Here is a 13,761-nt window from a genome sequence, read left to right as displayed (position 1 = left end):
GTATTGTGGTGTCATTATGGCGTATTGTGATGTCATTACGGTGTATTGTGATGTCATTATGGCGTATGTGATGTCATTATGGCGTATTGTGATGTCATTACGGGGTATTGTGTGTAGACTGATGAGGGGAAAAATATTTTATCAATTTTAGAATAAGTAACAAATAAGTAAGAAAATGTGGAAAAAGTCAAGGGGTCTGAAAACTTTCAGAATGCACTGTAGATTCATTCACTAAGAAGTTGACTGAACTCCTAGATTCATTCACCAGGAAGTTGACTGAACCCCGAGAGTCATTCACTAAGAAGTTGACTGAACTCCTAGATTCATTCACCAGGAAGTTGACTGAACCCCGAGAGTCATTCACCAGGAAGTTGACTGAACCCCGAGAGTCATTCACTAAGAAGTTGACTGAACTCCTAGATTCATTCACCAGGAAGTTGACTGAACCCCGAGAGTCATTCACTAAGAAGTTGACTGAACTCCTAGATTCATTCACCAGGAAGTTGACTGAACCCCGAGAGTCATTCACCAGGAAGTTGACTGAACTCCTAGATTCATTCACCAGGAAGTTGACTGAACCCCGAGAGTCATTCACTACGAAGTTGACTGAACTCCTAGATTCATTGTTTCTGTTCTGTCATTATTGTCATTATGTTGTGTTTCTCTAACTGGGATATGGTGAGGATGTCCACACGCCTGGACTGTATGGGAGAGGATGGGCCGACAACAATAACAACACCTGTTGAACACCTATCTGTTGAATAACATAATGTGTTGGGTGGAATGGAACTGAAAGGAGAACAAGAGAAAAGGGACAGGTTGAATAACAAGACAGTAACACTAAGCAAAGAAGACAGAGAGAGAGAGAGAGAGAAGAGAAGCGTGAGAGAGAGCGTGAGAGAGAGAGAGAGAGAAAGAGCGTGAGAGAAGAGCGTGAGAGAGCGTGAGAGAGAGAGAGAAAGAGCATGAGAGAGAGCGAGAGGGCGTGAGAGAGAGAAGAGCGAGAGATCGAGAGAGAGAGAGAGCGTGAGAGAGAGAGGAGCGAGAGAGCGAGAGCGTGAGAGAGAGAGAGAAGAGCGAGAGAGCGAGAGAGAGAGACGAGAGAGCGGGCGAGAGAGAGAGCGTGAGAGAGAGAGAGAGAGAGAGAGAAGAGAGAGAGTGTGAGAGAAGAGCATGAGAGAGCGTGAGAGGGGAGAGAGGAGGAACATCTGTTGGGCCCTCTTCATCTTCCCTCGTTCTTCACTTGTTTAAACGGCAGAGGGTGAGACCCAGCTGTCAGTTACAGCTTTCTTTCACACACAAGTAAAAACAGACTGAATATCACACTGTTCAGAAAGACTGAATAAACACTGTTCAGAAAGACTGAATAAACACTGTTCAGAAAGACTGAATAAACACTGTTCAGAAAGACTGTAAACACTGTTCAGAAAGACTGAATAACACACTGTTCAGAAAGACTGTAAACACTGTTCAGAAAGACTGAATAAACACTGTTCAGAAAGACTGAATAAACACACTGTTCAGAAAGAATGAATAAAGACTGTTCAGAAAGACTGTAAACACTGTTGAGTATGACTGTAAACACACTGTTCAGAAAGACTGTAAACACACTGTTCAGAAAGACTGAATAAACACTGTTCAGAAAGACTGAATAAACACACTGTTCAGAAAGACTGAATAAACACTGTTCAGAAAGACTGTAAACACTGTTCAGAAAGACTTTAAACACACTGTTCAGAAATACTGTAAACACTGTTCAGAAAGACTGAATAAACACTGTTCAGAAAGACTGTAAACACTGTTCAGAAAGACTTTAAACACACTGTTCAGAAAGACTGAATAAACACTGTTCAGAAAGACTGAATAAACACACTGTTCAGAAAGACTTTAAACACACTGTTCAGAAAGACTGAATAAACACACTGTTCAGAAAGACTGTAAACACTGTTCAGAAAGACTGTAAACACTGTTCAGAAAGACTGAATAAACACACTGTTCAGAAAGACTGTAAACACTGTTCAGAAAGACTGAATAAACACACTGTTCAGAAAGACTGTAAACACTGTTCAGAAAGACTGAATAAACACACTGTTCAGAAAGACTGAATAAACACTGTTCAGAAAGACTGAATAAACACACTGTTCAGAAAGACTGTAAACACTGTTCAGAAAGACTGAATAAACACACTGTTCAGAAAGACTGAATAAACACACTGTTCAGAAAGACTGTAAACACTGTTCAGAAAGACTGAATAACACACTGTTCAGAAAGACTGTAAACACTGTTCAGAAAGACTGAATAAACACTGTTCAGAAAGACTGAATAAACACACTGTTCAGAAAGAATGAATAAAGACTGTTCAGAAAGACTGTAAACACTGTTGAGTATGACTGTAAACACACTGTTCAGAAAGACTGTAAACACACTGTTCAGAAAGACTGAATAAACACTGTTCAGAAAGACTGAATAAACACACTGTTCAGAAAGACTTTAAACACACTGTTCAGAAAGACTGAATAAACACACTGTTCAGAAAGACTGTAAACACTGTTCAGAAAGACTGTAAACACTGTTCAGAAAGACTGAATAAACACACTGTTCAGAAAGACTGTAAACACTGTTCAGAAAGACTGAATAAACACACTGTTCAGAAAGACTGTAAACACTGTTCAGAAAGACTGCAAACACTGTTCAGAAAGACTGAATAAACACACTGTTCAGAAAGACTGAATAAACACTGTTCAGAAAGACTGAATAAACACACTGTTCAGAAAGACTGTAAACACTGTTCAGAAAGACTGAATAAACACACTGTTCAGAAAGACTGAATAAACACACTGTTCAGAAAGACTGAATAAACACTGTTCAGAAAGACTGAATAAACACTGTTCAGAAAGACTGAATAAACACTGTTCAGAAAGACTGTAAACACTGTTCAGAAAGACTTTAAACACACTGTTCAGAAAGACTGTAAACACTGTTCAGAAAGACTGAATAAACACACTGTTCAGAAAGACTGTAAACACTGTTCAGAAAGACTGTAAACACTGTTCAGAAAGACTGTAAACACTGTTCAGAAAGACTGTAAACACTGTTCAGAAAGACTGAATAAACACACTGTTCAGAAAGACTGTAAACACTGTTCAGAAAGACTGTAAACACTGTTCAGAAAGACTGTAAACACACTGTTCAGAAAGACTGTAAACACTGTTCAGAAAGACTGAATAAACACACTGTTCAGAAAGACTGTAAACACTGTTCAGAAAGACTGTAAACACTGTTCAGAAAGACTGAATAAACACACTGTTCAGAAAGACTGTAAACACTGTTCAGAAAGACTGAATAAACACACTGTTCAGAAAGACTGTAAACACTGTTCAGAAAGACTGTAAACACTGTTCAGAAAGACTGAATAAACACACTGTTCAGAAAGACTGAATAAACACTGTTCAGAAAGACTGAATAAACACACTGTTCAGAAAGACTGAATAAACACACTGTTCAGAAAGACTGTAAACACTGTTGAGAAAGACTGAATAAACACTGTTCAGAAAGACTGTAAACACACTGTTCAGAAAGACTGAATAAACACTGTTCAGAAAGACTGTAAACACTGTTCAGAAAGACTGAATAAACACTGTTCAGAAAGACTGTAAACACTGTTCAGAAAGACTGTAAACACTGTTCAGAAAGACTGAATAAACACACTGTGCAGAAAGACTGAATAAACACTGTTCAGAAAGACTGAATAAACAAACTGTTCAGAAAGACTGTAAACACTGTTCAGAAAGACTGAATAAACACACTGTTCAGAAAGACTGTAAACACACTGTTCAGAAAGACTGAATAAACACACTGTTCAGAAAGACTGTAAACACTGTTCAGAAAGACTGAATAAACACTGTTCAGAAAGACTGTAAACACTGTTCAGAAAGACTGAATAAACACTGTTCAGAAAGAAAGGACTTCTGGGTGTTGAGTTGAATGAGTGTCGCATCTTGTTTCAAGGTGTTCGTAGAGAAGCTTTCTAAGAACTGAGCATGTGTGTGTGTGTGTGTGTGTGTGTGTGTGTGTGTGTGTGTGTGTGTGTGTGTGTGTGTGTGTGTGTGTGTGTGTGTGTGTGTGTGTGTGTGTGTGTGTGTGTGTGTGTTGAAACCTTTAGATTTAACATTTGGGGGAAATGACACAAATTTAGTTGACTCTGTCAAAAAAAATGTGACTCTGTTTCAGGTTCCTCTGAGTTGCAGTGGTTTCACAGCCTTTCCTCTACAGGGAGACAGATGTTCTACCCTTCTCAATGGTAAGGCAGTACTCTCTTCTCAATGGTAAGGCAGGACTCTCTTCTCAATGGTAAGGCAGGACTCTCTTCTCAACAGTCCTTAAGCCTCTGATTCTGGTGACCATTTCTCGAAGGAGCGAGTCATGGATACTTCCTGTTAGAGTTTGTGCTTGTAAACAGGAAGCAAGAGTACGGAGTCATGATCTGATTTGCTGAATGATGGAGGAGGGAGGACCTTGTACTCTTGCTCGTGGTTGAATAGCAGTGGTCTTTATCGCCCCCTGGTGGTGTTGGAGACGTGTTGATGGAAGTTGCGCAAAAACGTGTCGTTAGTGACGCCGAATTAAAATGGCCGGCGACCATAATAGCAGCCTCTGGGGTTTCCTGCTTGTTTACAGCCTTTTACAGTTCGTTAACTTCCGGGACAGCTAATCCCAATATGCTCACACACAGTAACAGTAAGTCATATACACACAGGAACAATACCCCCGTACGTACATGCATACAGGAGCTATATACTTTTACAGACACCCTCATTAGATGGCCAAGTCATTTTCAGTTAACACCATGAATATAGTTGACTACTGTTAATAAATCCAACCCTACCTCAACCTGTGGGTCCTAGGGTTAGGTCCTAGGGTTAGGTCCTAGGGTTATGGGTAGACGAGAGGAAGGGCAGGGGTAGGATCCAACCCTTACCTCAACCTGTGGGTCCTAGGGTTAGGTCCTAGGGTTATGGGTAGACTAGAGGAAGGTTAGGGTCAGGATCCAACCCTTACCTCAACCTGTGGGTCCTAGGGTTAGGTCCTAGGGTTATGGGTAGACTAGAGGAAGGTTAGGGTCAGGATCCAACCCTTACCTCAACCTGTGGGTCCTAGGGTTAGGTCCTGGGGTTAGGTCCTAGGGTTAGGTCCTAGGGTTATGGGTAGACTAGAGGAAGGTTAGGGTCAGGATCCAACCCTTACCTCAACCTGTGGGTCCTAGGGTTAGGTCCTGGGGTTATGGGTAGACTAGAGGAAGGTTAGGGTCAGGATCCAACCCTTACCTCAACCTGTGGGTCCTAGGGTTAGGTCCTGGGGTTAGGTCCTAGGGTTAGGTCCTAGGGTTATGGGTAGACTAGAGGAAGGTTAGGGTCAGGATCCAACCCTTACCTCAACCTATGGGTCCTAGGGTTAGGTCCTAGGGTTAGGTCCTAGGGTTATGGGTAGACGAGAGGAAGGGCAGGGGTAGGATCCAACCCTTACCTCAACCTGTGGGTCCTAGGGTTAGGTCCTAGGGTTATGGGTAGACTAGAGGAAGGTTAGGGTCAGGATCCAACCCTTACCTCAACCTGTGGGTCCTAGGGTTAGGTCCTAGGGTTATGGGTAGACTAGAGGAAGGTTAGGGTCAGGATCCAACCCTTACCTCAACCTGTGGGTCCTAGGGTTAGGTCCTGGGGTTAGGTCCTAGGGTTAGGTCCTAGGGTTATGGGTAGACTAGAGGAAGGGCAGGGGCAGGATCCAACCCTTACCTCAACCTGTGGGTCCTAGGGTTAGGTCCTAGGGTTATGGGTAGACTAGAGGAAGGGCAGGGGTAGGGATCCAACCCTTACCTCAACCTGTGGGTCCTAGGGTTAGGTCCTGGGGTTAGGTCCTAGGGTTAGGTCCTAGGGTTAGGTCCTAGGGTTATGGGTAGGTCAGTGGAAGGGCAGGGGTAGGGATCCAACCCTTACCTCAACCTATGGGTCCTAGGGTTAGGTCCTGGGGTTAGGTCCTAGGGTTAGGTCCTAGGGTTAGGTCCTAGGGTTATGGGTAGGTCAGTGGAAGGGCAGGGGTAGGGATCCAACCCTTACCTCAACCTATGGGTCCTAGGGTTAGGTCCTAGGGTTAGGTCCTAAGGTTATGGGTAGACTAGAGGAAGGTTAGGGTCAGGGGTTAAGGGTTGGGTCCTAGGGTTAGGGATAGTTGTTTGGTGTAAGGGAACAAACGACAGGTCGGGGTTAAGGGTTAGATCCTAGGGTTAGGGATAGTTGTTTGGTGTAAGGGGACAAACGACAGGTCGGGGTTAAGGGTTAGATCCTAGGGTTAGGGATAGTTGTTTGGTGTAAGGGGACAAACGACAGGTCGGGGTTAAGGGTTAGATCCTAGGGTTAGGGATAGTTGTTTGGTGTAAGGGGACAAACGACAGGTCAGGGGTTAAGCTATTTAACAAAAAAATGTTACCCCTTTTTTCTGCCCTATCTAATTGGTAGTTACAGTCTTGTCTCATCGCGGCAGACTCGGGAAGAGGCGAAGGTCGAGAGCCGTGCGTCCTCCGAAACAACCCAACCAAGCCGCACTGCTTCTTGACACAATGCACATCCAACCCAGAAGCCAGCCGCACCGGAGGAAACACCGTGCACCTGGCAACCTTGGCTAGCGCACACTGCGCCCGGCCCGCCACAGGAGTCGCTGGTGCGCGATGAGACAAGGACACCCCTACCGGCCAAGCCCTCCCTAATCCGGGCGACGCCCGAATTCTGATCTTTTCTTGCCAATTTCAATGCAGTATTGCCAGTATACATTGATTTATATTATATATATATATTGATTTAGCTGGCCTCCGGTTTCTCGCTCCTTCTGAAGTCATGCTATGGATTTCGTGATTTCTCTCTCCCTCTATCCCTTAGTCTTCTCTCTCTATTCTATTCAATTCAAGGGGCTTTATTGGCATGGTAAACTTATGTTAACATTGCCAAAGCAAGTGAGGTAGATAATATACAAAAGTGAAATAAACAATAAAAATTAACAGTAAACATTACACATACAGAAGACAATAAAACAATATCTCTCTCTGTCTCTGTCTCTGTCTCTCTCTGTTTCTGTCTCTGTCTCTGTCTCTGTCTCTGTCTCTGTCCCTCTATCCATAGGCTTCTCTCTCTGTGTCTCTGTCTCTGTCTCTGTCTCTGTCTCTGTCTCTGTCTCTGTCTCTGTCTCTGTCTCTGTCTCTGTCTCTGTCTCTCTCTGTCTCTGTCTCTGTCTCTGTCTCTGTCTCTGTCTCTGTCTCTGTCTCTCTCTCTCTCTCTCTCTCTCTCTCTCTCTCCCTCTATCCCTAGGCTTCTCTCTCTCTCTGTCTCTGTCTCTCTCTCTCTGTCTCTCTGTCTCTCTCTCTCTGTCTCTCTGTCTCTCTGTCTCTCTCTCTGTCTCTGTCTCTCTCTCTCTCTCTCTCTCTCTCTATCTATCCCTAGTCTTCTCTCTCTCTCTCTCTCTCTCTCTCTCTATCTATGCCTAGTCTTCTCTCTCTCTCTATCCCCTAGACTTCTCTCTCGCTCCCTCCATCTGTTCTCCCTCCACACACACTGATTCACTATCTCTCACACACACCTCCCAGTCTTACCTTTGTGAGAGAGCATGCCAGGTGGCAGCAGGCCGTGAACCCCAGGATGGAGATGCCCGGAGCTTTCCTGAATCCCACCCCCAACAGAGTGCTTTGGAGGCCGGCCCGGACGAGAGCTGAGAGGGGGGAGAATGAACATTTGTGACAAAAGAAAGACTTGACACAAATTAAAAGACACACACAAACACGAACACACACGTGCGCAAGAACACACACACATGCAAGAACACACACACAGAGACACACAGGAGGAGAGAGAGAGAGAGAGAGAGAGAGAGAGAGAGAGAGAGAGAGAGAGAGAGAGAGAGACACAGGGGGGAGAGGAGGAGCGAGACAGAGACAGAGAAACAGAGACAGAGACTTACGACATTGTAAAATCCATGTACACAAACAACAAGTGTGCGGTTAAAATCGGCAAAAAACACACACATTTCTTCACACAGGTTCGTGGGGTTAGACAGGGATGCAGCTTAAGCCCCACCCTCTTCAACATATATATCAACGAATTGGCGCGGGACTAGAAAAGTCCGCAGCACCCGGCCTCCCCCTGCTAGAATCCGAAGTCAAATGTCTGCTGTTTGCTGATGATCTGGTGCTTCTGTCACCAACCAAGGAGGGCCTACAGCAGCACCTAGATCTTCTGCACAGATTCTGTTAGACCTGGGCCCTGACAGTAAATCTCAGTAAGACCAAAATAATGGTGTTCCAAAAAAGGTCCAGTCACCAGGACCACAAATACAAATTCCATCTAGACACTGTTGCCCTAGAGCACACAAAAAAACTATACATACCTCGGCCTAAACATCAGCGCCACAGGTAACTTCCATAAAACTGTGAACGATCTGAGAGACAAGGCAAGAAGGGCATTCTATGCCATCTAAAGGAACATACATTTCAACATACCAATTAGGATTTGGCTAAAAATACTTGAATCAGTTATAGAGCCCATTGCCCTTTATGGTTGTGAGGTCTCACCAACCAAGACTTCACAAAATGGGACAAACACCAAATTGAGACTCTGCACGCAGAATTCTGGAAAAATATCCTCCGTGTACAACGTAGAACACCAAATAATGCAGAGCAGAATTAGGCCGATACCCGCTAATTATCACAATCCAGAAAAGAGCTGTTCAATTCTACAACCACCTAAAAGGAAGAGATTCCCAAACCTTCCATAACAAAGCCATCACCTACAGAGAGATGAACCTGGAGAAGAGTCCCCTAAGCAAGCTGGTCCTGGGGCTCTGTTCACAAACACAAACACACACCACAGAGCCCCAGGACAACAGCACAATTAGACCCAACCAAATCATGAGAAAACAAAAAGATAATTACTTAACAAATTGGAAAGAATTAACAAAAAAACAGAGCAAACTAGAATGCTGTTTGTCCCTAAACAGAGACTACACAGCGGCAGAATACCTGACCACTGTGACTGACCCAAAATTAAGGAAAGCTTTGACTATGTACAGACTCAGTGAGCATAGCCTTGCTATTGAGAAAGGCCGCCGTAGGCAGACATGGCTCTCAAGAGAAGACAGGCTATGTGCTCACTGCCCACAAAATGAGGTGGAAACTGAGCTGCACTTCCTAACCTCCTGTCCAATGTATGTCCATATTAGAGAGACATATTTCCCTCAGATTACACAGATCCACAAAGAATTAGAAAAAAAAACATTCTGATAAACTCCCATACCTACTGGGTGAAATTCCACAGTGTGACATCACAGCAGCAAGATTTGTGACCTGTTGCCACAAGAAAAGGTCAACCAGTGAAGAATAAACACCATTATAAATACAACCCATATTTATGTTGATTTATTTTCCATTTTATACTTTAACTATTTGTACATCGTTACAACACTGTATATAGACATAATATGACATTTGAAATGTCTTAATTATTTTGGAACTTCTGTGAGTGTAATGTTTACTGTTCATTTTTTATTTTAATTATTTCACTTTTGTTTATTATCTACCTCACTTGCTTTGGCACATTAACATATGTTTCCCATGTCAATAAAGACCCTTGAATTGAGAAGAAAGAGAGGACAGAGAAGACATCACTTCTGTTTTTCAGTTACTGCTCTATCTGAGATTATCCACTCCTCTATCTGTCCTGTGTTTCATTCTCTATCTGAGATTATCCACTCCTATATCTGTCCTGTGTTTCATTCTCTATCTGAGATTATCCACTCCTCTATCTGTCCTGTGTTTCATTCTCTATCTGAGATTATCTGAGCTCTATCTGTCCTGTGTTTCATTCTCTATCTGAGATTATCCACTCCTCTATCTGTCCTGTGTTTCATTCTCTATCTGAGATTATCCACTCCTCTATCTGTCCTGTGTTTCATTCTCTATCTGAGATTATCCACTCCTCTATCTGTCCTGTGTTTCATTCTCTATCTGAGATTATCTGAGCTCTATCTGTCCTGTGTTTCATTCTCTATCTGAGATTATCCACTCCTCTATCTGTCCTGTGTTTCATTCTCTATCTGAGATTATCCACTCCTCTATCTGTCCTGTGTTTCATTCTCTATCTGAGATTATCTGAGCTCTATCTGTCCTGTGTTTCATTCTCTATCTGAGATTATCCACTCCTCTATCTGTCCTGTGTTTCATTCTCTATCTGAGATTATCTGAGCTCTATCTGTCCTGTGTTTCATTCTCTATCTGAGATTATCTGAGCTCTATCTGTCCTGTGTTTCATTCTCTATCTGAGATTATCCACTCCTCTATCTGTCCTGTGTTTCATTCTCTATCTGAGATTATCCACTCCTCTATCTGTCCTGTGTTTCATTCTCTATCTGAGATTATCTGAGCTCTATCTGTCCTGTGTTTCATTCTCTATCTGAGATTATCCACTCCTCTATCTGTCCTGTGTTTCATTCTCTATCTGAGATTATCTGAGCTCTATCTGTCCTGTGTTTCATTCTCTATCTGAGATTATCCACTCCTCTATCTGTCCTGTGTTTCATTCTCTATCTGAGATTATCCACTCCTCTATCTGTCCTGTGTTTCATTCTCTATCTGAGATTATCTGAGCTCTATCTGTCCTGTGTTTCATTCTCTATCTGAGATTATCCACTCCTCTATCTGTCCTGTGTTTCATTCTCTATCTGAGATTATCTGAGCTCTATCTGTCCTGTGTTTCATTCTCTATCTGAGATTATCCACTCCTCTATCTGTCCTGTGTTTCATTCTCTATCTGAGATTATCCACTCCTCTATCTGTCCTGTGTTTCATTCTCTATCTGAGATTATCCACTCCTCTATCTGTCCTGTGTTTCATTCTCTATCTGAGATTATCCACTCCTCTATCTGTCCTGTGTTTCATTCTCTATCTGAGATTATCTGAGCTCTATCTGTCCTGTGTTTCATTCTCTATCTGAGATTATCTGAGCTCTATCTGTCCTGTGTTTCAATCTCTCTGACCATGTATCTCTCTCTCCTCCTCACCATCCATGTATCCCTCCCTCTCTCTCCTTCTCACCATCTCGCTCTCTCTCTCCCTCCTTCTCACCATCTCTCTCCATCCATCCCTCTCTCCCTCTATCTTTCGTTCTCTCCATCTCTCTCTCTCTCTAGTGTATATAATGTAAATGATGTGCTATTGTTAGTTCCTGTCATCCCAAGGACTCCCTCCCTCTTCTCTCTCTCTCTCCCTCCCTCTTGTCTCTCTCCCTCCCTCTTCTCTCTCTCTCTGCCTCCCTCTTCTCTCCCTCATCTTTTTTTGATAAAATATTCTACCCTCTCTCTCTATTTCCACAGTAACAGCATCCTCTCTCTCTCTCTCTGTCTCTCTCTCTGCCTCTTTCTCTCTCTCTGCCTCTTTCTCTCTCTCTGCCTCTTTCTCTCTCTGTCTCTCTCTCTCTCTTTCTCTCTCTCTGCCTCTGTCACTCTCTCTGCCTCTCTCTCTGTCTCTCTCTCTGTTGCTCTCTCTATCATCCTCCTTTGTTTCCCACACTCCTTCTCTTATCCCTCTTCCTGACTTTCTTCTTCTTCTTTCCCTTCCTTCATACGTTCTTCTTCTCTCCTTCCTCTCCCTCTCTTCTTTCACTTTTCTTCTTCTTTGACAAACAGAGGACACCTTCAAACCAATAAAACACCCTCTTCAACAGCTGGAGTGTGCAAAGCGCAAAGTCAGCAGAAACAGGCATGACACCCTCTGGGCCGGAGAGAGAGGGGGGGAGAGGAGGAGAGAGAGAAACAGGCATGAAACCCTCTGGGCCGGAGAGAGGGGGGAGGAGGAGAGAGAGAAACAGGCATGAAACCCTCTGGGCCGGACAGGAATGTCAGAGAGAGAACAGGAGAGAGAGAGCAACAGAGAGACAGAGAGCAACAGAGAGACAGAGAGAGAGATACAGGCATGACACCCTCTGGGCCGGAGAGAGAGGGGGGGGGAGGAGGAGAGAGAGAAACAGGCATGACACCCTCTGGGCCGGACAGGAATGTCAGAGAGAGAACAGGAGAGAGAGAGCAACAGAGAGACAGAGAGCAACAGAGAGACAGAGAGAGAGATACAGGCATGACACCCTCTGGGCCGGAGAGAGAGGGGGGGAGAGGAGGAGAGAGGGAAACAGGCATGACACCCTCTGGGCCGGAGAGAGAGGGGGAGAGGAGGAGAGAGAGAAACAGGCATGACACCCTCTGGGCCAGACAGGAATGTCAGAGAGAGAACAGGCATGACACCCTCTGGGCCGGAGAGGAATGTCAGAGAGAACAGGCATGACACCCTCTGGGCCAGAGAGGAATGTCAGGGAGAGAAACAGGCATGACACCCTCTGGGCCGGAGAGGAATGTCAGAGAGAGAACAGGCATGACACCCTCTGGGCCAGACAGGAATGTCAGAGAGAGAACAGGCATGACACCCTCTGGGCCAGACAGGAATGTCAGAGAGAGAACAGGAGAGAGAGAGCAACAGAGAGACAGAGAGACAGATACAGAGAGAAAGAGAGAGAGAGAGCAACAGAGAAACAGAGAAAGAGAGAGAGAGAGTAACAGAGAAACAGAGAAAGAGAGACAGAGACAGAGAGAGAGAAGAGAGAGACAGAGAGAGTAGAGAGAGAGAAGAAAGAGAGAGAACAGAAGAGAGAGAGAGAGAGAGAGAGAGAGAGAGAGAGAGAGAGAGAGAGAGAGAGAAGAGAAGAGGGAGAGAGAGAGAGAGAGAGAGAGAGAGAGAGAGAGAGAGAGAGAGAGAGAGAGAGAGAGAGAGAGAGAGAGAGAGAGAGAGAGAGAGAGAGAGCAGAACATAGAGAAGAGAGAGAGAACAGAAGAGAGAGAGAGAGAGACTCACACCAGATCCACACTAAGTATTCTTCCTTTTTTGTCCAGGTTCCCAGGATGTCAGGACATGTCTTCAATACTGTCCACTAGGAGCAACGTGAGCGCCTATTACCACGTGCCTAACTCCACTCCTATTCCCCAGGCGCTCTCTTTTGACGACTTCTGTAACCGTAATAGCCTTGGTTTCATGCATTTTAACATTAGAAGCCTCCTCCCTAAGTGTGTTTTATTCACTGCCTTAGCACACTCTGCCAACCCGGATGTTCTAGCTGTGTCTGAATCCTGGCTTAGGAAGACCACCAAAAATTCTGAAATTTTCATCCCTAACTAGAACATTTTCGGGGGGCGGTGTTGCCAAAGGGGGCAGTGTTGCAATCTACTGCAGATATAGCCTGCAGAGTTCTGTCCTACTATCCAGGTCTGTGCCCAAAAAATTTGAACTTCTACTTTTAAAAATCCACCTCTCTAAAAACAAGTCTCTCACCGTTGCCGCCTGCTATAGACCACCCTCTGCCCCCAGCTGTGCTCTGGACACCATATGTGAACTGATTGCCCCCCATCTATCTTCAGAGCTCATGCTGCTAGGCGACCTAAACTGGAACATGCTTAACACCCCAGCTATCCTACAATATAAGCTTGATGCTCTCAATCTCACACAAATTATCAATGAACCTTCCAGGTACCTCCCCAAAGCCTTAAACACGGGCACCCTCATAGATATCATCCTAACCAACTTGCCCTCTAAATACACCTCTGCTGTCTTCAACCAAGATCTCAGCGATCACTGCCTCATTGCCTGCATCCGTAATGGGTCAGCGGTCAAACGACCTCCACTCATCACTG

The 13,761-nt window shown here is 44.4% G+C and overlaps 1 protein-coding gene across 1 annotated transcript in view; it reads right to left on the bottom strand.

The window, feature by feature from the left end:
* Positions 1-261: 261 nt before the first annotated feature.
* Positions 262-13,761, bottom strand: part of LOC127906914 (dachshund homolog 2-like) — a 66,678-nt gene continuing 53,178 nt past the window's right edge. Inside the window, exons 2-4 of the mRNA XM_052460724.1 lie at positions 7,634-7,749; positions 332-573; positions 262-276 (exon numbers count right to left, since the gene is read on the bottom strand). Of these exons, the coding sequence (XP_052316684.1) occupies positions 262-276; positions 332-573; positions 7,634-7,749 (373 nt within the window). The remainder of the gene's footprint in view (positions 277-331; positions 574-7,633; positions 7,750-13,761) is intronic.

Source organism: Oncorhynchus keta, chromosome 13, assembly GCF_023373465.1.
Source record: "Oncorhynchus keta strain PuntledgeMale-10-30-2019 chromosome 13, Oket_V2, whole genome shotgun sequence".
NCBI classification, from domain to species: domain Eukaryota; kingdom Metazoa; phylum Chordata; class Actinopteri; order Salmoniformes; family Salmonidae; genus Oncorhynchus; species Oncorhynchus keta.
Note: the sequence above shows the minus strand (reverse complement) of the source record. Positions and strands in the feature narration are given on the sequence as shown.